Source organism: Lathyrus oleraceus, chromosome 2, assembly GCF_024323335.1.
Source record: "Lathyrus oleraceus cultivar Zhongwan6 chromosome 2, CAAS_Psat_ZW6_1.0, whole genome shotgun sequence".
Lineage (NCBI taxonomy): Eukaryota > Viridiplantae > Streptophyta > Magnoliopsida > Fabales > Fabaceae > Lathyrus > Lathyrus oleraceus.
In genome coordinates this window covers 469639867-469663061 of record NC_066580.1, presented here as the reverse complement: position 1 = coordinate 469663061, position 23195 = coordinate 469639867, and the positions used below count along the sequence as shown (strand labels likewise).

The window sequence follows — 23195 nt, the reverse complement described above, 5'->3', positions numbered from 1 at the left end:
ATATATCAATATAAAGAGTGTCTCATGAGAGCAAAACAAAAATGCTAAAAAATCTAATAAAAATAAAGTCTAAAAACCACATTATTTTTTCAGTCACACAAAAATAGCGTGTAATGTATTGGTTAATTGATTTTGTTTTGAAAATTAAATTTTCGTGTAAATGATCCGGTATTTTTTTTAGAAAATATGTAACAAAAAAAAAACTTGTGAGTATGGATGTCTAATTCTATACATGTTGTTTATTGCTAGGGTTTGGATACTAAAAACTAAATACTACATAAAAATCTGTTTCTAATCTTTAATGGGAGTTGGAGAAAGAATTTCACTTTCAATTTTTTTAACACATCACTTTGAATCATTTTAGTATATCATATAAATATTTTGAAATTTTCGATCTAACTTTACATGTCATCATTGATTGACAGTATAAATATTGACAGTATAAAATAAATTTACACTATCAATATATCATCCATTTTCTCTTTAAAAAGAAAAACAAAATATAATCTTTTAGGTTTAAATAATTTAAAACATGAAATAAAATAGTAAGTGACGAATTAATATTTGACCTATCACGACAACTATGGCTTTGACCTATCATGACACAAAAATCTTTCAAAAAAAACAAAGACTAATTGTATTTGGAATATATAAAGGGAACAATCACCAAATTTACTATGAATATTCTCCGATAAACAGCAAAACCACTCTCAATCAGTCACAGTCATTAGTGATCCTTCGAATTTGATGAAGAATTCGAAATCTTGAATGTATTCTTGAGCCCAGTAATGAATCTATGGCGAAAACTTGTAACATTCTTTGGAGTAACATTCCTATCATGACACGATCCTTCGGAGGAATTAACGTTATATTTGTATCTCACCATTTCATTATTTTTCTTGATCATGTTATCGAGCACAAAACCAGAGGACGAAACAGAGCCTCTTCCCCCTCTCTGTATTTTACTATTCTCATCAATTGGAACAAAATGGAAACTAGCAGAACGTTCTGAATTCAAAACATTATTCATATGTTCCTTCTCTTTCTCTTTTTCCCTTTCTTCCTCAGCTTGATGATCCTGAAGGAACTTCTTCATTCCATTAAGCTCTCTCTCAAGGCTTTGAATACGAGAGTGAGTTAACTTCATAGCTTCTTTCATCTGTTCTGTTTGTCGACGAGTCGCGTCGCGTTGGAGAAATTCTCTAAGTGAGGTTCTTTGTACTTCTGTTTGTTGTTGTGCATTACAGACGGCAGTAGTGGTGGTAGCTGCCTCAGTGATTGAGCGGCGAGTGGTGAGGTGTTCCACAAGAATTGCTCGAACTATGAATCTTAGTGGCATTGTGGGGTTTTGAACACATTCGACCAGGGTACGAGGTGAGAGCTTAGTACAATCTATTGAATTGCATATTTCGGTTTTTTGTTCATCTGTTATTTGTTTGCCATACTTGTTTTCCTACACACAGCAAACAAGGAACATCAACTAAGAAATGAGTAATAACTAAAGTGGAACATCATTGTCCGTTATGTTAAGGTTAAACAAAAATGTTACATTGAAAACGGCTATATAAAGTGAAATAAAATTGAATGGGATAACTACAAAAAATACTAGTTAAATGAAACAAAATTAATATTGCATTGAAAAGCTAAAAACATAGCATTCATTTTGAGATAAATCATTTTGTAAAGGTGGCCCTACGAGGGAAATGGAACAGAGGAAGACAGAGTACTTGAAATTTTCAATCTGTATGGAAAATAAATATCTATAAATAAAAATATATTTATTTATAAAAGGGCTTATACATTTGTAGTTTTCTATTTGTGTTTATATTATGAAATTTTTCTATTTTTATGAAATGTGTTATAATATATTTTAAATACTCAGTTATATTTTCAGTTAAATAATAAGATATGGTTTGGGTGCTATAGTTTTACTTGCTTGAATTTTACATCATACTCTTTCAAACCATGTAAATTTGATATTTATTGTGATGTCTTATTAAATTGCTAACCATTGTTACAAGGTTTGTAACATATTCAGAGCATTAAACTGCATGGATTATCACTTTTGAATTCAGTCAATATTACTTTCTTTTAACAAAATTCAGTCAATGTTATTATCCCTACTATAAACTGAAAATTACAACTAAAGTTTGATAAATTGAATTTTCAACAATAAAATGATATGCAGTGTGATTTTTCTTTTTGTGAACATATATATGTGATATGTTTTATCAAGCTAAAATCAAATGATTTAATTCAATATCTTTTACAAATTAAATAGAATATTGATTTGTGAAATAAATTTGCTTGATTAAAAAACAAAAATCTAAAAAATATATACAACCAAGCCTAAATTTAATATCAAAACATTGAGGCTAAAAGTCTAAGAAGTCTAAGAAGACTAATCTTAATATGTTAACTAGAATAAGACTAATCTAGATTTATCGTAGATGATATAATTAAAAGGTGGTTATGGATTTATAAATAAAAAACAACATTTCACATTTATTAAAAAAATTCAAAATTTTGTGATTTTTAAAATATATTTTAAGAGAAGATATAAAGTTAATTTCAATTGATTATTGCTTATAAAAAAAATAAAAATTAGAAGTATTAATTAGAAAATACAATTGAAAGATAGGATTAAAATTACATTGAAAATTAAAATAGACATTTATTTTGAAACAGATTTTTTTACAAATGTGATACTTGTTTTAGGACAAAGAAATTAATTTATATTTAATTTATCCTTAAAAATATATTTTTAAAATAAAATAAAATGAAATAAAATTGATGTTTTTTTGTCTTGTAACTATAGCAAGAAAAATATGTGTTTTTTTCTCTTAGTTATACATAAGTCAATTTTAAATATAAAAATGTTAATGAAAAATCAAAATTATATGAAATTAAAATAAATAGAAAAAAATTGTAATTTTTTTAAGTAGAAAAAGAGGGCCAAAAGATCCAAAAACAAGAGAAACTATGCAACAAATCTCACAAAGGCACTCACACAGTCAAACTCTAACAACCGATAAGTTAGGGCAGAAGAACATCCAACCAAATCCCATGAGTTAGAAAGATCCATCTTGGCCAAGAAATCAACGCATTTGTTGCTTCCCCTAAAGATGTGCTTGAATAAGACATCCTCAAATCTATCAAGAATCAAAGAAATACGTCTTGCTAAAGAAGAACTTTGACTATCAAGAATCAGAGAAATACGTCTTGCTAAAGAAGAACTTTGACTGGAAAACGGTCAAGAACCAGACAAGGTGTCCGTAACATGCTTGTTATCGACTTGGACAGTAACATTTTTGAAATTGTGCTATGCCAAGCAAAATCCAAACCAACATAAGCCCCCAAAACTCAGTCAAATTGACTCTCTTTCAGAGTTAAGATAGATCCAACCCAGAGGAGGAGGACACCACTTCAACGACACCGTATATTTTTGCGAAATAAATGATCTACGGATAAAGGAGTTACTGCCTTTGTAGAGCAAATATTGTTTGCCGATTTCACTAATCAAATTATAAGGAAAAACGAAGGAAAGATCATGGAGCTTAAGTTCAAATGAGCTGATAATCCATTGCCCAAAACAACCCAATCGGAATTCTTTATGGTAAATTAGATAAAATAAAAGGATGAAGACTATAATTAATTGAGGAAAATGTGGATTTTTTTTTTGATCAAATCATCTTTAAGTTTCATAATGCTTAACCAACTTTTTCTCAATGGAAATAACTTTTGTTTACTTGTTTTTTGTTTTTTCACTGGAAAGAAAAACTAATCTAGAGATTTATTGCTGATGATGTAAGAAAAACGTCGTTAGTTTATGGTTACATCATACTACATGTATGTACATAAGACCCCTTTAAAAAAAATTCAAATCTATTAATTAGTAGTTTCTCAATATGTAAAAGAATAATTAAAAAAACTACCTTAACTAAATAGATATTCCCTTTTCCATATTAATTGACGCATTTGTAAAGAAAAAAAAAACTTTTACTTCAGAAAAGTAAAAGAAAGAAAATGACACGTGGCGTACCTTGAGATAAAGATCGACCAACTTGTAGAGAACGTCATGGTTGAGCAACCTTGCATTCAATGAGTAACAAACCATTTGAAAATCTCGAGGCTCCATTTCAACAACCACATCCAAAACACTCTCATCCACGTCATCACCACCGTCGGTTTCCCAAATCACCGCTTCAATACACCTACTCCCAAGCGCCGCCGTCGTCTCAGCCTCAGGAAACAGACTCAAACACGAACGCAGAACCGTGAACCCGTCCACACAAACAATTCTCTGAAAATACGACTCCGCCACGTCACGCAAATTAACCTCTCCGTCTCTTCCCTCTCTCATTCCTAGTAACTCCGCGGCCGTTATAACGGCCGCAACGTTTCGAGACGTTAACCGAATTTTCCGTCCGTAACAGAATTCGGCGACGGTTGCGAATGTTTCGGACGTTATGTTTAACGGTGGAGAGAGAGTGAAATCCGAGAGTCCTTTTAGATGTCGTTTTAGATATGAGCTTTTTGATATGAAACGTTCCTGAAAAAAGAAAATAAACAGAGTAGTAAGGTATATGCGACGTCGTTTCGTGATCAAAATACAATAACAATACGATACTACTAGTACAGGTAGTTGCACATATTTTGATGCGATTAAAGGAATGTCCCCCTTTGTAGGGATTTTAAAAGTGAACTTTAAGGACCTTTTCAGACAAAACAAAGCCTTCTTCAAAGTGAAAAAGCTTTGCAAAATTATCATCTAGTGATTCAATTTATATTGTGATTGCAATGTGCATTAGACTATTGCAGCTCAGAATGCAATTGAAGTTTGATTCAATTGCGAAAACTGCCGCAATGCAATATTGCAATGAGGTCTACAATTGCAATTGTTGACCTCTTGTTTTAAATCTGATTATGTCAATAAACAAAAAATGTATATGGAGTTGGTGAGTGTGATTATGTCAAAATGGTTAGGACCTACTAGTTATAGTTAGAGAGTAGTGTCTGCTACTCTGGTGTGATAATTTCTTTTAGGATCGATTGAATTATTCATAAAGCACGTTTGGTAGGGCATATATCACTTTTAACTGGAATCTCATTTGCAGGACAATGCCTATAATCAATTATTTCAAACAAACACAACCCTAATAATTTAACTCATCATTTCATACCAGCCCCAAAATCAGCTTAATTATACTATAATTTCACCTCCAATTTTGTGAAAACTATATCTCCTGGAATTTTCTTTCCAAAATTATAATGTTACTACATTCAAATCAATACTCAACAGCGTATACTATTTCCTTAAATAAAAATTAGTGCAACAAGAAAAGACTAGTCCTATTCATACAGTTGCAACGAATTTGGTGAGTAATTAATTTTAACAATGCCATCGCAACAATAGTTTAAAATCATAACAACAAAATTAAAAGAAATTTATGCTAATTCTAGTTAGTAGCATCGAATCAACGAACCTTGTGGAGACGAAAACAAGTTCCTTCTACGCGAATCAACACATCCGTTTCACATCCAGAGTCGACAGACCTAAACGAAATCATCATCATTTTTTTAAAAAAAATTTACAGTGAAAAAAAGTGTGAGAGAAGATTAGAGAGGAGAAAGAAAGAAAGAGTACCAAGCATTTATTGTGGAGTGAAGAGAAGGAGGAGAAGATGAAAAGGAAGGTGAAAGAGAAGAGGAAGAGGTGGAGGAGAATTCACGTTCTTCCTCGTAGATGGTCTCAATGACACCAAATTGGTTCCAACCCTTCATTTGTGTTTCTTTGAATTGAATCACACTCTACGATTACAGTTTTCAATCAATATTGTCTGAATAATAATAATAATGTTGCAGCTACTGGTATTTCAATGGAGTACGTTTTTGGGAGGTCACATTAAATATGGTTTGGGATGGGTATTAATGATACATGTGATGGCTCTTAAATGCTCACTTTAATTTGGTTTTGCTCTTTTCTTTTTCGTTTTTATGGCATGTAAAAACCCTAAATTTCGGTTTTTGACAAAAAAAAATTTTACAGAGTTGTGCCGTATTGGTCAAATAATTTAATGCGTAAATTACAAAGGAAAAATATATATTGAACCGCAATCCAATACATTAAAAAAAAGACGGATTTCGGGTTAATTAGAATTATTTGATTGAATTATTAAATTTCTAGTATTTTTAGATCAAATTACATTTTCTAATTTTTGTACAAAATTTTACTGATAATTTTTACATTAAACATTCAAGTTAGTCTTATGTTACAAAATTTTATGACTATTTTTTTTTGTATTTTTCTTTTTATATATTGAAGATTTTAAATACTAATTTTTTTATAATATATAATATTATATTCTTACAATTTAAGCCGGACATTTACTATAGGCTCAAATAATTCTTAAAGTTTATGTTGGTTATTTATTAAATAAATTTAAATACATTATGAAAAATTATAATATAAATAATTTTTTTTTACAAAGGATTATCAATTATTAATAGTTTTGAATAATAAATTTAAATATATATATATATATATATATATATATATATATATATATATATATATATATATATATATATATATATATATATATATATATATATATATATATATATATATATATATATATATAATATATATATATATATATATATATATATATATATATATATATATATATATATATATATATATATATATATATATATATATATATATATATATATATATATATATATATATATATATATATATATATATATATATATATATATATATATATATATATATATATATATATCGGCCAATAGATAGGTAAGACAATGTGCAGAGTTTAAACAAAGTATTATAGTACCTATCCTCAAATCCGAAGTTTTAAAAAAATCGTATTTGAATTCATATCCGCGTGGACAATAATACTAATATTTATACATGCACTTGTATCTTATGGGTAACTAAGCATCCATACACATATTCGTTAATTGGCATTTCTAATAAAAAATAATTGATCAATTATAATTTATGTCATTTTAATTTTTTAATATTTAAAAAAATTTAAGGATGTTATTGTTGAAATAAGAAATAAATTAATATTTTTATTAAATTACATAAATATTTAATAGCGATGTATTTAATAAAAATTTTAGATTTAACATGTATATAAGTCAATTATTGATTTAAACACATTGAAGTATTAATCTTCTACTCTCGCATAATCACTCTAAAAATTTGCATCACCATGTGATGAATCCACCACCTCATTTTAATCACATTTCTCATTCCATAAAACACCATTTATTAATTAAAAGATCAAATGAAAATAAATAAATTAATGGGTACTCCACGAAGCATGCTGATGGACATGAATGACCTAGATGGAATTTGTTCATCCTGCATAACAAGATAAATGTCTACGGGCCCAATATTGAACTGGACAAGGATGACATGGTATATGCCTTATGTTCAATATAGATATATGGTCAAAAGGGTAATTACACACATAAGTATTAACACAAAAAGGATTTGTCATATCACATGACATTTTCGTGTCATAGGTAGCAGTGATGTGTTGTTAGATACCGCTCATTGTTTATTATGTTAAATACGTGATTTAATATAATTGCTAATGTCGCGAAAACCTACAGGGTCACACACAAAATGACGGATTGATGATAGATAGAGTAAATAAGGAACACCATAAGGTACAGACTAAGTAACTAACACTGAGATTAAAGGAATCCGTTCGTGTGGACTAAGTAGAGGCGTTGTCATCATTCAACGTTCGTGATCAACTCCTTAAATCTGCATCAAAGGTTTCAATCGCCATAAGAGGTAACAATTCTATCACTGATCATGCTCATTCGTAAGGATCATTAAAGGGGAAATTTTTAATTTCCGTTGCGTTTTGGATCGCTATTCTCCTTCGGGAATTATTACTAAATCAAAAGATATGATTGCCAACATGGGTTTTATCTCCAAAGTTAAGCCCAAAAATGTCAAAGAATCATTAACTAACGAATATCGGATAAATGCCATGCAGAAGTAACTTGTTCAGTTCAAAAAATACAAAGTGTGGAAGCTGGTTTGCAGGCCTGGCTCAATTAACATCATATGAACCAAATGGATCTACAAGAACAAGTCAGGTGAAAATTGTAATGTAACTAGGAACAAAGCCCGCTCGGTAGCTCTAGGGGTGTATGTGGGTCTGTGTGGGTTGGGTTAGGCTACACTCAATATCCAATCCATATATGACACTTCGGTTCGGGTGAGGTAAAATAACCACATGTTACACCAATGAACTAGTTTGGGCAAATCCACTAGTTTTCGGGTTGGGTTAAGTAGTGGATTGCCCAAATAATTTTTTTGTTTTATTAATATTAAATTACTAAATGACGTGTCATTATATTTTTTCTTAAAAATTACTCAACATTCTTATCTTAAAAAATACTAGATAACATATTTCTACTATTTTTTAACATCATAAAATAATAGATGATAACATCAACTAATAAAAATTATCATAAAATACTAGCAACAAACTAAAGTTGCATGACATCAAATTGTATTAATATAAAAATAACCAAAAAGTGAAACATTCAAAATTAGTTATAGTCATGGTTCGCTAAAATAGTAAATGATAAGAGACTAAAATTGTAACAACTTTGTTAATATTCATCAAAATCATTAAAATTGTAATAATAAATGTTTGATTTGTGGGTCAATGGGTTTGATGGGTTTGAGTCCGGTTTTACCCGAACCTTGATTTTTAACGGGGTTTTTTAGTTTTTAAACCCATATTCACCCAATTACTCGATCCAACCCGCTTTTTGTTTTTTTTGTGGGTTTGATCGGGTTTTGTGGATTGATCCAACCCATGTACACCCCTACATGCGATTTTGTACATGACAAAATGTTGGGTGGTTAAGAATCAACACGAAAATAAAATAAGTGTAGTAGAGATTAGGATGTTGCGGTTGATGCGTGGTAAGACTCATCAAGATAAATATAAAAATGAAAACATTAGAGAGAGTGTCATGGCAGCGCTTATAGTATAGAAGATGGTGGAAAATAGACTTAGGTGGTTCCAGCATGTAGAGAGAAGATATGTAGATTTTGTAGTAAGGAAAATATATCAGATAAAGATAAGGCATACAATTCGAGGAAGAGGAAGATCCAGAAAGACTATAAGAGAAGTTATTAAGAAAGATTTCAATGATTTGGATAAAAGCATGGTCCTTGATAGAAGATTATGGCGAAAGTTGGTCCATATAGCTGACCCCATCAAGTACGATAAGGCTTAGTTGTTATTGTTGTGTATTTTAAATAAATGAAGACTTTCTTTTCCATTCACGCCTAGAACACGGAAAGATTTAATTTCCACTATGTTTTCAATAGTTGAACCCTAATCCCAATTTCTCACTTCTCGTTCAAGCAAACTAATTAAAGCATAAATCTTAGTTGTTTGCTCGATCCAACCCAATCATTATCAATTTGTTCTCATAATCAAGCTGAAACAACACACTTTTGGGGTTTCAACTTGTTCCTTTGATGTAAAGATAACGAATGGAAGTTATCAATAGGATAGTGATGAACAAGTCAAATACCGTGTAAGGTATGTTATTGTCTTCTTTGGAAAGTCACCATGGTCCCAATTGTTTTCTTCTTTATTTAGATTGTTGTGGTCCACCATTATTTTTTGATGTAAATGTGTGATCCCAAGTGTTTTGTTGTCTATTTTATATGTTATGGTCCCATTGCATGATTATTTATTCAAGTTATATTTCGATTAGTTCTCAGGTAAGTTAAGATCCATAAGATTAGGTTAAGGATACACCATATGGGGAGATTAGTTGAGGAACTTGTAAAATTGTATGTTGAAGGGGACGTATCCGAGATGAATTGGAGCTAGTATGTGGATTACATGTCATACATGGATTTGGAGAGTTTAATTAAATATGAGGGTTATAAGGACATAAAGTGTATATGGTATTGGAACCCTAAGTATAATTCTTCTCGTGGTCTTAGACCCTTGAATAATGATAAATATATTTTGCAATTTGGAAAAGACGCGTAGGGTTTGAGTTAATAGATGTATATGTTGAGCACACTATAAACAATCTTGAAATAGTGGATCCATGTGAGCTAGGTACCAACTTTGATGATGATGATGTAGTACAGTGCAGTGGTGTTAGAAACTCAATCATGTTACTGATGAAAAAGTGAATTCATAATGAGCCTATTGAAGAACATGTAAGTTCTAAAGTTGGTGGCAATAATAAGATTGTTGAAGAACATGAAAGCCCCAATGTTGGTGGAAATATTGAGTGTATTAAAGAACATGTAAGTCCTAATGTTGGTGGCAATACTGAGGTTGTCGAAGAAGGAATTAATGAGGAATATGTTGTAAGTGATGATAGTTTTGAGGATAATGAATTTCTATATAATGAAGAATCTAAAAATACATGAGGATTATGTGGCAGAGTACTATAGGTATGATCATACTTTAGTCTGAGTTATATGTATTGATTTTGTCTTTGTCTGAGTATTTATTTATGACCCAATCTTGCATAAAATCAACATTTGAGAAGACTTACTTAAACATTGTCTTTCCAACAAATGGACCACAATTGTTGCCATTGGTTAATCAAGTACCAGTTTATCCCCCTGTCATCAGACAACCAATTGGTCAACCAAAGAAGATGAGAAACAAGACAGGTGATGAACCAAAGAATCATCATAAACTTTTAAGGAGACTCTAAACAATTAGTTGTAAAAAATATGGTGAACTTGGTCATAACATGAGGAGATGTAAAAGGAAGATAACAACTGATAGGGCAATCCCTAAGGGAGGTAACAAGACAAAAAGGCAAATACAACCAAGGGTGAAAAAGGAAAGAAAAAGACCAATGATAACCAATTTGGAAATCCACAAGGATCTAAATCATTTTAAGCTGATCAACCTTATCAAGATTAGACGAGTTAAGTAGTTTAAGCCTTTTTTGTGTTTAAATAATTAAGATATTTTGGTATGCTGTAATGAACATCCATCATGTTGTAATGAGCATATTTTGGTATGTTGTAATAAACATCTTATGAATTCTATAAAAACTATTTTGGTATGCTATTGAAGTTATACTCTATTATGTTATTGTCAAATAAGCTAGTATGACATCCTATTTTGGTAATGAGCATATGTTGCAGGCCAATTGCAGACTAAGTCAGTCCAAACTCAATCCAATTGCAGGCTAAGTTGGGCCAATTGCAGGCCAAGTCATGCCAAACTCATGTCGATTGCAAGCTAAGTTAGGCCAATTGCAAGCCAAGTCATGCCAAACTCATGTCAAGTTAGAGCAATTGCAGGCTACTTGTAGGTCAAGTCATACCAAACTCAGGCCAATTGCAGACAAAGTCATGCCAAACTTAGACCAAATGCATGCCAAAAGCCTTATTCATTGGCTTTTGACAATATCATAACAACCGAATCATTCATTAATATTGAACAACTGAATTACTTAAACATTCTTCATTCATTAATCATATGTATTACAATATTGTGGATAACTTGTAACAATATAATAACCTAAAACCCAATCACCTTAAAACTAACCAACATGTGATTTGAACATAAAAACACCTAAAAACCGTTTTATTAATATTGAACCAATTAAAACAAACAGAATAATGAAGGTGATCATTCATTTGAACTTCAATTTCTTCTTCAATATCTCCATTTTAATCCTCATTTCTTCATCTTTTGCTATGTAGGAATTAACCTTTTTCTTTTCTTCATTTAGATTCTTTAGTAATGAAGAGATTATTTCGTTTACCCTAAGATTCACCTCCTCATCCAACTAAATAAAATGACTACATTTCTTTTAACCTTGAATTTGAAAACATGAATGGAGATGAATGAACATGAATACATGACAAATCTTGAACTGGGTAAAACATAACAACGTCAAAACATTATGGAAATTAAAACATACCTTATACATCCCACATTCGACGACTTGTGTTCACATCCGTCCATGCCATCATCAAAGGAACATCAAGACCACACTTGCATTCATACCTCAAACGATTGGATGAAAATCGTTTGTAATCAAGGTGCAACGAAAATGAGCGAAGAAGATGCGAACTCAAGTGAAGAACATGAACATGAACAAGCATAAGGACGAAGATGACGAATCAGGAAACATGAGGAGAGTTTTGTTTTTTTTTTTTGCAAATTTTAACGGAAAATTAATATATAAACCAAATTTTAATTGTATTAAATGTTTTTTAAATAATATTTTATTTTTAAAATATGTAAAAAAATGCTTACATAACGCCACCCTTGGACTGCCAAGTCATTAATTAAAAGGCCACATGTGCAAAAGTCAAGGGGAGCAAATAAATCCCAAAGAATGTCAAGTAAATAGGGGGACCAATAGTGCATTTAAACATAAAATTAATTTATATGCTCTTATCATTTTCATAAGGCAATACTTAAGAAAGTAAAAAGATGTAAATCCCACAATTTAAAAAAAAAATCTCTATTCCTCTTCCTTACTTCTCTCAAAACAAAATAGGTCATTTTGCGTTTTAGGTTAATCTCCTTCTTACGAAACATAATTATTAAAATTAAAATTTATTTTTCGTTTTATAATAAAAAATTAAAAATTAAAAAATATATATATATATTTAGTTCATTTGAAATGCAATTTATTCAATTTATTTTGGTTTCTTCTATATATAATACAAGGTTATTTTGATTAAATTAAATGAATTGTAGTAGTGAGAGAGTAATTGTTGGAGCATGGGACAAAATTTTCAAAAAAGAAATGAATAAAACATGGAGGTTTTATCTGGACATCTCCCCCAACTTAACCTGATACTCCACAATTGCAGTGCTTTTACCATAATATTCTTTGTAATTTTTTACGTTTTTGAAAAATTGTGTTTTTTTTGACATTTTGGATTTTTTTGAGTTTTTAAGAAATTCTTGAAGAATTTCACGAGCTTTTACCGATTTTCTTTTGAAATTTATGAGTTTTTTCAGATTTTAAAAAAATTACCGTATTTTTTAAATACACTACCAGATTTTTCAAAATCCTCAGAATTTTTATCGGATATTTCAAATACATTACCGATTTTTTCAAAAAAGTATGAATTTTTACCTAATTTTTTAAAAAATTATTGGTCTTTTCAAAAAATCTATGAGTTGTTGCCTTATTTTTTTTAATAAGTATGAGTTTTTACTTGATTTTTCAAAAAATCAGAATTTATATCGGATTTTTCAAAAAAATTATAAATTTTTACTAGATTTTTACAAATACACAACCGATTTTTTTTTAAAACTATGAGTTTTAACCAAATTTAAAAAAAAAGAGTTTTACCGATCTATTTAAAAAATTCAATAATATTAATTTCAATTTTTTTACCTATCAAAATAAACTACTGTATTTAACAAAAAAAATACAAAACACACCAGATTTTTTGAATTTTTTATTCTCTATCTTTTGTTAAATTTTGACAAGTTTTTTTTTCCATTGGGGGTGCGACTTCAAACTTGGGGTGGTAGAATAAAGCCTCTAAAAGTTGGTAGAGAAGGCGCAACAATTTGGCCCAAGACATTCCAAAATGAACAAAAGAAAAAAAAACCCGAAACCTAATTTTCGATTTCATTCCTATATACACAGAAACCACCCTCGCCGTCACCAAAAAGGGGTGAAACTCGAGAACACAGAAAAACAACAATGAAGTTCAACCCTAGGGTTTCCAGTAGCCGTCGCAAGAGCCGCAAGGCTCATTTCACAGCCCCGTCAAGCGTGCGACGCGTGTTGATGAGCGCACCCCTCTCCGGTGACCTCCGATCGAAGTACAACGTGCGTTCGCTGCCCGTTCGTAAAGACGACGAGGTGCAGGTTGTTAGAGGCACCTTCAAGGGACGTGAGGGAAAGGTAGTTCAAGTTTATCGCCGGAAATGGGTTATTCACATTGAGCGCATAACACGTGAGAAGGTTAATGGTTCAACTGTTAACGTTGGTGTTAACCCTTCTAAAGTTGTTATCACTAAGCTTCGTTTGGATAAGGATCGTAAGTCTTTGCTTGATAGGAAGGCTAAGGGGCGTGCTGCTGCTGATAAGGAAAAGGGTACTAAGTTTGCTCCTGAAGACATTATGCAAACAATCGATTAGTTTCTCTGCTTATGCTTGCTTTTTTTTATAATCCTGTTATTACTTCTAGAACTTAATTTTGTTGATGTTTTGTGGTTTAGATCTGAGAGATTTCAGAATTTTGAGAAATTTATGTTTTGGTTGATTTAATGAAATGTTTGACATTATCACTATTATAGTTTGTTATATGTTTTTTTACTATGTATTATGTTTTGTATTTAGATTGTCATTGTAGCACCTTTGCATTTAGTGGTAGAGCTTAGATTATTAAATTTAGTTCATGTTACTTGTTTGGGGAAGAGCCTAGATTGTTGAATTTGATTAATTTCTGGGGCAGAGTTAACCGGAAGCATATTGTGTTTTTCGTTAAACAACATTTTCAAGCATTATAGGCAGAGATAACCCGAATCTGGTTATGTTTTTAGTTAAATAAAGTTTTCAAGTTTTTGTTGAATATTTATATGTATATTATATTCCTATCTGTGATGGGATATAGTCTTTGGCCTAGTGGACTATGCGGCCACGCCCGAGTTAAATATATTAAACTGGGGGAACTTGGGAGATCTGAGCGATGATGAGTGTGATGTTTAGTGTTAAGGATAGTGTGTACACGTTTTAACCCGCCGGTTAGACTTTATAGTAGGGAACTGGAGTTATTTTTACGGATAGGGCCTTGCCTAGTTTGGAACACCTTTTTTGATTTATCAATAATTCAGTTTTGCAATCATGGTCTTCTCTTTGTGCTAGAATGGCAGGTTTACATGCTTGGTATGTTTCTGTCTTTAATGGAGGTTTGAAACAACTTGTCCTAATATCTGAACAACCTTGTCCTAGGAAGAATCTAGTTACATTTCAAGTTAAGAGATTTTTGTTGTATAAATGGTTGCCTTTAGTTTGCATACTGAAATTCTACGCTGTGAATTGCCGTGTGATAGTGCCTTGGTATAGTGGACCTGCACTGCAGGTTTTTATGCCAGCAAGCTGCGTTATGCAGGTATGGTGTTTGCCGCAGCGAATTTAGCCAAAATTTTCATGATATTAGCATTTCGATGACTGCATTTATGTTTTTTAAATGTTTGAAATAGTTCAAATACCCCCTTAATTTATTCTTAATAAAATTTTCCAATCTCTTTCTGTCTGTGCTACAACAGAGGTAAGTTTACATGGTATGGTATGTTTGATATGATCTGTCTTGAATTAAAGTTTAAATAACTTGTTATTTTGTTATAATGCATAACTGAGCTATAATTTTAGTTTTATTTTGTGTGGTTGCTGTTGCTTGGAGAACTCGTTTTGGTTGTGCAACCCTTACTATTAGTTAATTACTAATATAGGTTGCATTTAGTTATTTTTATTGCAACTTGGAACTTCAATTTTGTACAATCTTCCTACTTTTTTCATGTCCACTGTTGGAAATTCAATCTTTTATCAAATGTTGAAAAATCTTTCCCCTGTTATAATGTGTATGTCTAATTTTGATATTGAATGGAAAAGTTACACTATTATAGTTCAAATACTTTGTGCCTATTTTTTGTACTAGTTTGGAAGCCAAATTGTATGAGCAGGGTTTGTTTCCTGAAGAGAATTGAACCAAACCAAAACATGTTTATAGTTTGAAAAACTTAGAACCAAAATTAATCCAAACCAAAACATGTTGATGATCCTTTTTCATGTTTTCAAATTTATCCTAACTGTATCTGCGGATCATAAACTTCTCTTTATAGCTTCCACTGTAAAACATCCATGTTCATATCCATTGTAAATGTATAAAACAAACCTTTAGGATTTTTTTCGGAGTTGGTTTTTGAGGAGAGAGTTTTGTAGGACTATGTCTATATTTTATGTATTTTATATTTTTTAAAACATTAAAAAACATTATGATATTATATATTAATATATCATTTTTTTTGCAAATTTTAAATCATGTAACAAAATACAAACCTATTCTTCTAAAGACCTTCCTCCCAAAATACTTTAAAAACTCTCTCACAAAAAGACCTTTAAAGTTTCTGTCGACAGAGAAATTTTCTTCAAAAACTATGTCATAAACAGATCCTTACTGTTGCGGTTGACTAACAAATTCTTCAATCTTTAGTTTCATAGTGGATATTTGATTTGTAAATTAATGAGAATTGAAACTGAAGTTGATAATAAATGAATGTGAACATGAGCGTGGACAAGTTAATTGAAGAATGCAGTTTGGTTCGATAGAAGGTGCATTTCGTACATTCTTGTAGTTCTGTTTAATAAATAGTGTGTAAAATATAGGTTCAGTTCGGAAACTCTCAAACTGGGGTCGATAGCTTCAGTGTGGTTTGTTATAACAGTTTGGTTGGGTTTTGCAGTTATTTGAGGTTGACTATGTAGGGGTGTTCAAAACCAAACCAACCCAATAGAAAACCGCAAACCAAATCAAACCAAACCAAAACCGCAAAAAACCGCATTTGGTTCGGATCCGTTTGGGTCATTCTCTAACAAAACCGCATGGTTTGGTTTGGTTTGCGGTTTGTATTTTTCAAACCGAACTAAACCAAACCAAACCGCATTATGTTACAACTCAAACTTCAATGATCCCACATCCAATCCAAAACTCAAACTTAGTATGCCTTAACCTTATAATTAAAAACAATTTTCTCTTACTCACACTTAGGATTTCAATTTCAACCTTCTTAAATCTCTCCCAGTAGTATCGCACATTCTTCTCATCTTCTTTACCATGTACGTTTCGCTTTTTCTATTCTAATATTTCATCTCTTATGTTCTTTCTTTTTTATCTTTTATGTTACTATTTTCTCTTCCAATTACGTTTTTATCGCACAGTTCTTCTCAATCCCGCATCTCATATGTTCTTTTTTTCATCTTCTCTAATCTCTCTTCTCATATGTTTTTTATGTTTTATTATAATGTCTTTGATATTATTTTATTCTACTATTATATATATGTTTTTTATTCCATTTTTGTCAAATCGAATTTTGTGTATATTGAATGCGAAGTTTTTGTCTAAATATGATAAGTTTTTATGTTATTTAGTAATGTATGAATTACTAAATACAAAGTTGCATTATTCTCTATAGGTGTATGTATAACTCAATAAAAATATTGTAAAAAACCGAACCAACCGAACCAATCCAAACCGCATTGGTTTGGTTTGGTTTGGTTTGGTTTTATTTGTAAAAGTCAACCGAACCAAACCGAACCGCATGCTTTTTTCTCTTGCGGTTCGGATGATTTTTATTATCAAAACCGTCCAAACCGCACCGCGAACACCCCTATGACTATGTATGGGATGGATATAGATTGATTATTTTGAATTTCACGTAGTTTTATAGTAGAATATCAAAACGTTTTATACTAGAATACCAAAACTATAGTATTATTAATTTTTGTATCTAGCTAGATTTTATTATAAAGTTTGTATATAAATTTAATATATTTTGATCCTATATTTAATTTTTTATATATATTAAAATTGTTTTCATGTTTTTATTAATATATTTATTTTTATCAAATAAAAATTAATTTAATAATATAATATTATAAAATAATGAATTTTTAATTTTTAATTAAGAATATTCTTTTATGTCATTTTATATCTTACCGCTAATATAACAGTTAATTTATCAAATATTCATATTAATTTATCAGCTATCAATCATCAACTATAAACTATCTATCAGTTAAATTTTGTCAAACAAACTTCTAATATCGTATTCTTAAATAAAATAAACTATCTATCAGTTAAATTTTATTCTTAAATAAAATTAATTATCTATCAGTTAAATTTTATCAAACAAACTTCTAATATCGTATTCTTAAATAAAATAAATGAGAAGTTAGTTATACTTGATATAAGGATGTTCACCTGTCGTATGTACTTAATGATTTTGATTTATGTTCTAATATAAAGATGAAAGATATCAATGCATGTGAGATGTATATGAAGAAAAGAAGAATGTAGAAATTAGCAATTATTTAGAAGAATCTATGTGTCTGGATGAGAATGAGGATAAGGATGATGCAATAGTGAAAGACTAGAGTCATTTGTTTTAAGTGTTATTTGAAATTATTTATATGGCAATAGAAATAGTATAGTACTATGGATAGTATTATAAATAGTGATGTGTTGGGTTTTGGGCTCCCTTCCTATGTGGAGAAATGTCCAATATGTGCAAGTCCATGTGTCTCACTTAACCAAGTGGAGAGAGGTCAGATTAGTGAGGGTTAGAGAGCTGAATTAAAATAGTGAGGCAAGAGAAAAGTGAGAGAGGAAGAGCAAAACTCATTTTCGTATAAAACAGAGCAACTACACTAGATTCGCGATTTCTCCTTCGTTCACCGTCGGATCGGGATGAAATTTGGACAGCAGGTTCGTGACTCGTGGTACTTCAATCTGACCGGTTGGATCGTCAATCAGAGGTCTGAGGTGGGAGAAATCGAGCTCGGACAGTAGCAGTATTTTCTGGTTTTTCTGCTGAATTTTGTTCTCAATTTCATGCTTGTTTTCTCATTGTTTTGGCTGATTGTTATGCTGGTTACCTTGTTGTTTTTGACTGGTTACTGAGCACGAACTTATGTCATATTTATAACTCTCTTGTACCCATATTTTGATCATAGTGGAGCTCTATTACTGGCTTGGTCCCGTGGTTGTTTACTTCTCACATTGAGAAGGTTTTTCCACGTTAAAAATTATTGTGTCCCTTGTGGTGGTGATTTTAGTTGCCGTGATTATTTGTTGTTTCTCCTCACAGATTCTTGCAAGTTTGGGAAATTGATTATCCGCTGCATATTGCTCTGTTAGAGTTGTTATTGTTATTTGTTGTTGAATTTCCTATCAGAGTGGTATCAGAGCTCTTTGGTTAAGGGGTTGTTTGACTTGTTTGAATGATGGAGGAAAATACAAATAGAATGATCTGTTTGAATGACTCTAATTATCACTTGTGGAAGGGAAAAATGAAGGATCTGTTATTTGTGAAGAATTTGCATCTTCCTGTGTTTGCTAGTGAGAAGCCAGAATCCAAGACTGATGAGGATTGGAGTTTTGAACATCAGCAGGTTTGTGGTTTTATTCGGCAATATGTAGAAGACAATGTTTATAATCATATTGTTAATGAGGAACATGCAAGAACCTTGTGGAAGAAGATTGAATCTTTGTATGCTTCTAAATCAGGGAATAATAAGTTGTATTTGTTGAATTCCTTGATGAATTTGAGGTACAAGGAGGGGACTTCTATTTCAGATCACTTAAATGATTTTCAAGGGCTCCTAGATCAATTGTCAGGTATGGGTATCAAATTTGATGATGAAGTGTTGGGACTATGGCTACTGAATACTCTACCAGATTCTTGGGAAACTTTTCGGGTTTCAATTACAAACTCAGCTTATGATGGTGTTGTCTCTTTGCAAAGTGTAAAGGGAAGTGTTCTTAATGAGGAGATGAGAAGGAAGGCACAAGGTACTTCATCTCATTCCGAGGTACTTGTCACTGAGAACAGGGGCCGAAGTCAAAGAAAGGAACCGAAAGGGAACAGACAGAATAGCAGAAGTGCGAGTAGAGAGAACAACAGAAGCAAGTCCAAGTCCAGATACAAGAATGTGGAGTGCAATTATTGTCACAAAATGGGGCACATACAGAGGAACTGTTTCATATGGAAAAGGGAGAGCAAAAACAATAATAGTAAGCAGAGAGATAAGAATCATGATGATGATGACTGTGTTACTACTGCTACTTGTGATGATCTGATTATTCTCCATGACTATGATTCAGTAAATCTTGTATCAGATGAGAGCATGTGGATTATTGATAGTGGTGCTACACTGCATGTTACACCAAGGAAGGAGTTCTTCACATCTTACACTTCTGGTGACTTTGGAGTGTTGAAGATGGGTAATGATGGTGTGTCTAAGGTAGTTGGTATTGGTGATGTTTGTTTGCAGACCAACATGGGAGTGCAGTTGTTGCTTAGAGGAGTCAAACATGCTCCAGATGTTCGATTTAATTTGATATCTGTGCAGATGCTTGATGATGGTGGTTATGATAATCACTTTGGTTCAGGAAAATGGAAACTCACCAGAGGTAACTTAGTTGTGGCCAAAGGGGAGAAAATTAATAAAATGTATTGGACTAAAGTATTGGTTGCTAAAGACAGTGTGAATGCCATGGATATGGAGGCTTCTTTGTGGCACCGCAGGCTTAGTCATATCAGTGAAAAGGGGCTGAATTGTTTAGCTAAAAAGGATGTACTTCCGGGATTAAAGAGTCCAGAGTTGGAGAAATGTTCTCATTGCATGGCTGGTAAGCATACTAGAGTATCCTTCAAGAAACATCCTCCCTCAATGAAGTCAGAGTTGCTTGATTTGGTGCATTCTGATGTTTGTGGCCCGTTGAAGGTAAAGTCATTTAGTGGTGTACTTTATTTTGTTAATTTTATTGATGATTGTTCCAGGAAGCTTTGGGTCTATGCTTTGAAGACAAAAGACCAAGTTCTGGAGAAATTCAAAGAGTTCCACGTTATGGTGGAGAGACAGTCAGGCAAGAAGCTGAAATGCATTCGTACTGACAATGGTGGTGAGTATTGTGGACCATTTGATGTTTATTGCAAGAAGCACGGTATCAGACATGAAAAGACTCCTCCTAAAACTCCTCAGCTGAATGGTTTAGCAGAGAGAATGAACAAGACATTGATTGAAAGAGTTAGGTGTATGCTTTCTGAAGCAAAGTTGCCTAAGCATTTCTGGGGTGAAGCATTGTACACGGTAGTGCATGTTATTAATCTGAGTCATGCGGTTGCTTTGAATGCTGAGGTGCCAGACAAGATTTGGTTTGGCAAGAATGTCAGGTATGATCATTTGCGTGTCTTCGGTTGCAAAGCATATGTGGATGTTCCAAAGGATGAGAGATCCAAGTTGGATGCGAAGATAAGACAGTGCATCTTTATCGGTTATGGTCAGGATGAATTTGGATACAAGCTGTATGATCCAGTTGAGAAGAAAGATGTTAGAAGCCGTGATGTGAAGTTCATGGAAGACCAAACCATTGAAGACATTGATAAGATGGAAAAGACTGCACCTGAGATTGATAATGGTTTGTCTGATGTTGATCCAGTTCGAATGCCTATACATGATCTGGATACTGCTGAAAATAATGTTCAGAATGATGAGTAACATGATGATGTTGGTGATCAGCAACTTGGAGATAATTTTGATGTTCCTAATGATGATGCTGAAGAGGAACATGAAATGTCACAAGATGAGGATCTTGGTGATGCTCCTGAACTCCCTCAAGCTCAAGTTTGGAGGTCTACTAGGCAGAGGAAACCATCCACCAGGTATCCTTCTGATGACTATGTTACCTTGACTGATGGAGGAGAACATGAATGTTATGATGAAGCCATGGAGAGTGATGAAAAGAAGAAGTGGCTGGATGCTATGCAAGATGAAATGAAGTCTTTGCATGATAATCACACTTTTTATTTGGTGAAATTGCCTAAGGGCAAGAAGGCTTTGGAAAACAGGTGGATCTTCAGGGTGAAGCAAGAAAGCACTTCTACATCTTCAAGGTATAAAGCCAGATTGGTTGTGAAAGGTTTCAGACAGAGAAAGGGTGTTGATTTCAATGAGATTTTTTCTCCTGTGGTGAAGATGTCATCCATTAGAACCGTGTTGAGTTTGGCTGCTACTCTTAATTTGGAGGTAGAGCAAATGGATGTCAAAACCGCTTTCCTTCATGGTGACTTGGAGGAAGAGATTTACATGAAGCAACCTGATGGCTTTCTGGTTAAAGGCAAGGAAGACTATGTGTGTAGGCTGAGAAAGAGTCTATATGGATTGAAGCAGGCCCCGCGTCAGTGGTACAAGAAGTTTGAGTCAGTTATGTGTGAGCAAGGCTACAAGAAGACTACTTCTGATCACTGTGTCTTTGTTAAAAAGTTTGCTGATGATGATTTCATTATCCTATTACTGTATGTTGATGACATGCTTATTGTTGGGAAAAATATTTCCATGATTGACAGGTTGAAGAAGAAATTGGGCGAGTCATTTGCCATGAAAGACATGGGAGCTGCTAAGCAGATTCTTGGTATAAGAATCATGCGTGACAGGAACAAGAAGAAACTTTGGCTGTCACAAGAACACTATGTTGAAAGAGTGTTACAGAGGTTCCAGATGGAAAATGCTAAGGCTGTAAGTACTCCTCTTGCTACTCATTTTAAATTGAGTACTAGTCAGAGTCCTTCCAATGAAGCTGAAAAATCAGATATGCAACGGGTTCCTTATGCATCTGTTGTGGGTAGTTTAATGTATGCAATGGTGTGTACAAGGCCTGATATTGCACATCTTGTTGGTACAGTTAGTAGATTTCTGTCTAATCCAGGTAGAGAGCATTGGAATGTTGTGAAATAGATTTTGAGGTATCTTCGTGGTACTACCAGTTTGAGGCTTTGTTTTGGAGGTGATAAGCCTACTCTTGTGGGATATACTGATTCTAATATGGCTGGAGACATTGATTCCAGAAAGTCTACTTCAGGCTACTTGATTAAGTTTGCAGGGGGAGCTGTGGCATGGCAATCCAGATTGCAGAGGTGTGTTGCATTGTCCACTACTGAGGCAGAGTTCATTACCATTACAGAAGCATGCAAGGAATTGTTATGGTTGAAGAAATTATTGCAGGAGCTTGGTTTTGTTCAAGATAAGTACTTGTTATTTTGTGATAGTCAAAGTGCAATTCATCTTGGTAAGAATTCAACTTTTCATTCTAGGTCCAAGCACATTGATGTTAGGTATCATCGGATACGTGATGCTTTGGATGCTGGGTTGTTGGAATTGGCCAAGGTTCATACAGATGATAATGGTGCTAATATGATGACCAAGGCATTACCGAGAAACAAGTTTGAAACTTGTTGTGAGATCGCCGGTTTGGCGGTCACCTCCACATAGTTGTGAGGGGGAGATATGTTGGGTTTTGGGCTCCCTTCCTATGTGGAGAAAGGCTCAATATGTGCAAGCCCATGTGTCTCACTTAACCAAGTGGA

The 23195-nt window shown here is 32.5% G+C and overlaps 2 protein-coding genes across 2 annotated transcripts; one reads left to right on the top strand and one right to left on the bottom strand.

The window, feature by feature from the left end:
- Positions 1 to 451: 451 nt before the first annotated feature.
- On the bottom strand, positions 452 to 5922 carry LOC127120481 (BTB/POZ domain-containing protein At3g49900). The gene is made up of 4 exons (XM_051050917.1): positions 5648 to 5922; positions 5487 to 5556; positions 4043 to 4552; positions 452 to 1453 (listed from the first exon to the last, which is right to left on the bottom strand). The coding sequence occupies exons 1-4, from the start codon at positions 5782 to 5784 to the stop codon at positions 728 to 730; spliced, it is 1443 nt and encodes a 480-aa protein (XP_050906874.1). The 5' UTR covers positions 5785 to 5922; the 3' UTR covers positions 452 to 727.
- A 7743-nt stretch (positions 5923 to 13665) lies between these two features.
- Positions 13666 to 14342, top strand: LOC127120480 (60S ribosomal protein L26-2). Its single transcript, XM_051050916.1, has one exon. The coding sequence runs from the start codon at positions 13750 to 13752 to the stop codon at positions 14188 to 14190; it is 441 nt and encodes a 146-aa protein (XP_050906873.1). The 5' UTR covers positions 13666 to 13749; the 3' UTR covers positions 14191 to 14342.
- Positions 14343 to 23195: the final 8853 nt, after the last annotated feature.

Coding starts and splice junctions, on each gene's coding strand:
- LOC127120481 (XM_051050917.1), bottom strand. CDS start 5,784: ATGAAGGGTTGGAACCAATTTGGTGTCATTGAGACCATCTACGAGGAA. Junction 5,557..5,647: donor CACTCCACAATAAATGCTTG/GTACTCTTTCTT, acceptor GATTTCGTTTAG/GTCTGTCGACTCTGGATGTG. Junction 1,454..4,042: donor TGGTCGATCTTTATCTCAAG/GTACGCCACGTG, acceptor TGCTGTGTGTAG/GAAAACAAGTATGGCAAACA.
- LOC127120480 (XM_051050916.1), top strand. CDS start 13,750: ATGAAGTTCAACCCTAGGGTTTCCAGTAGCCGTCGCAAGAGCCGCAAG.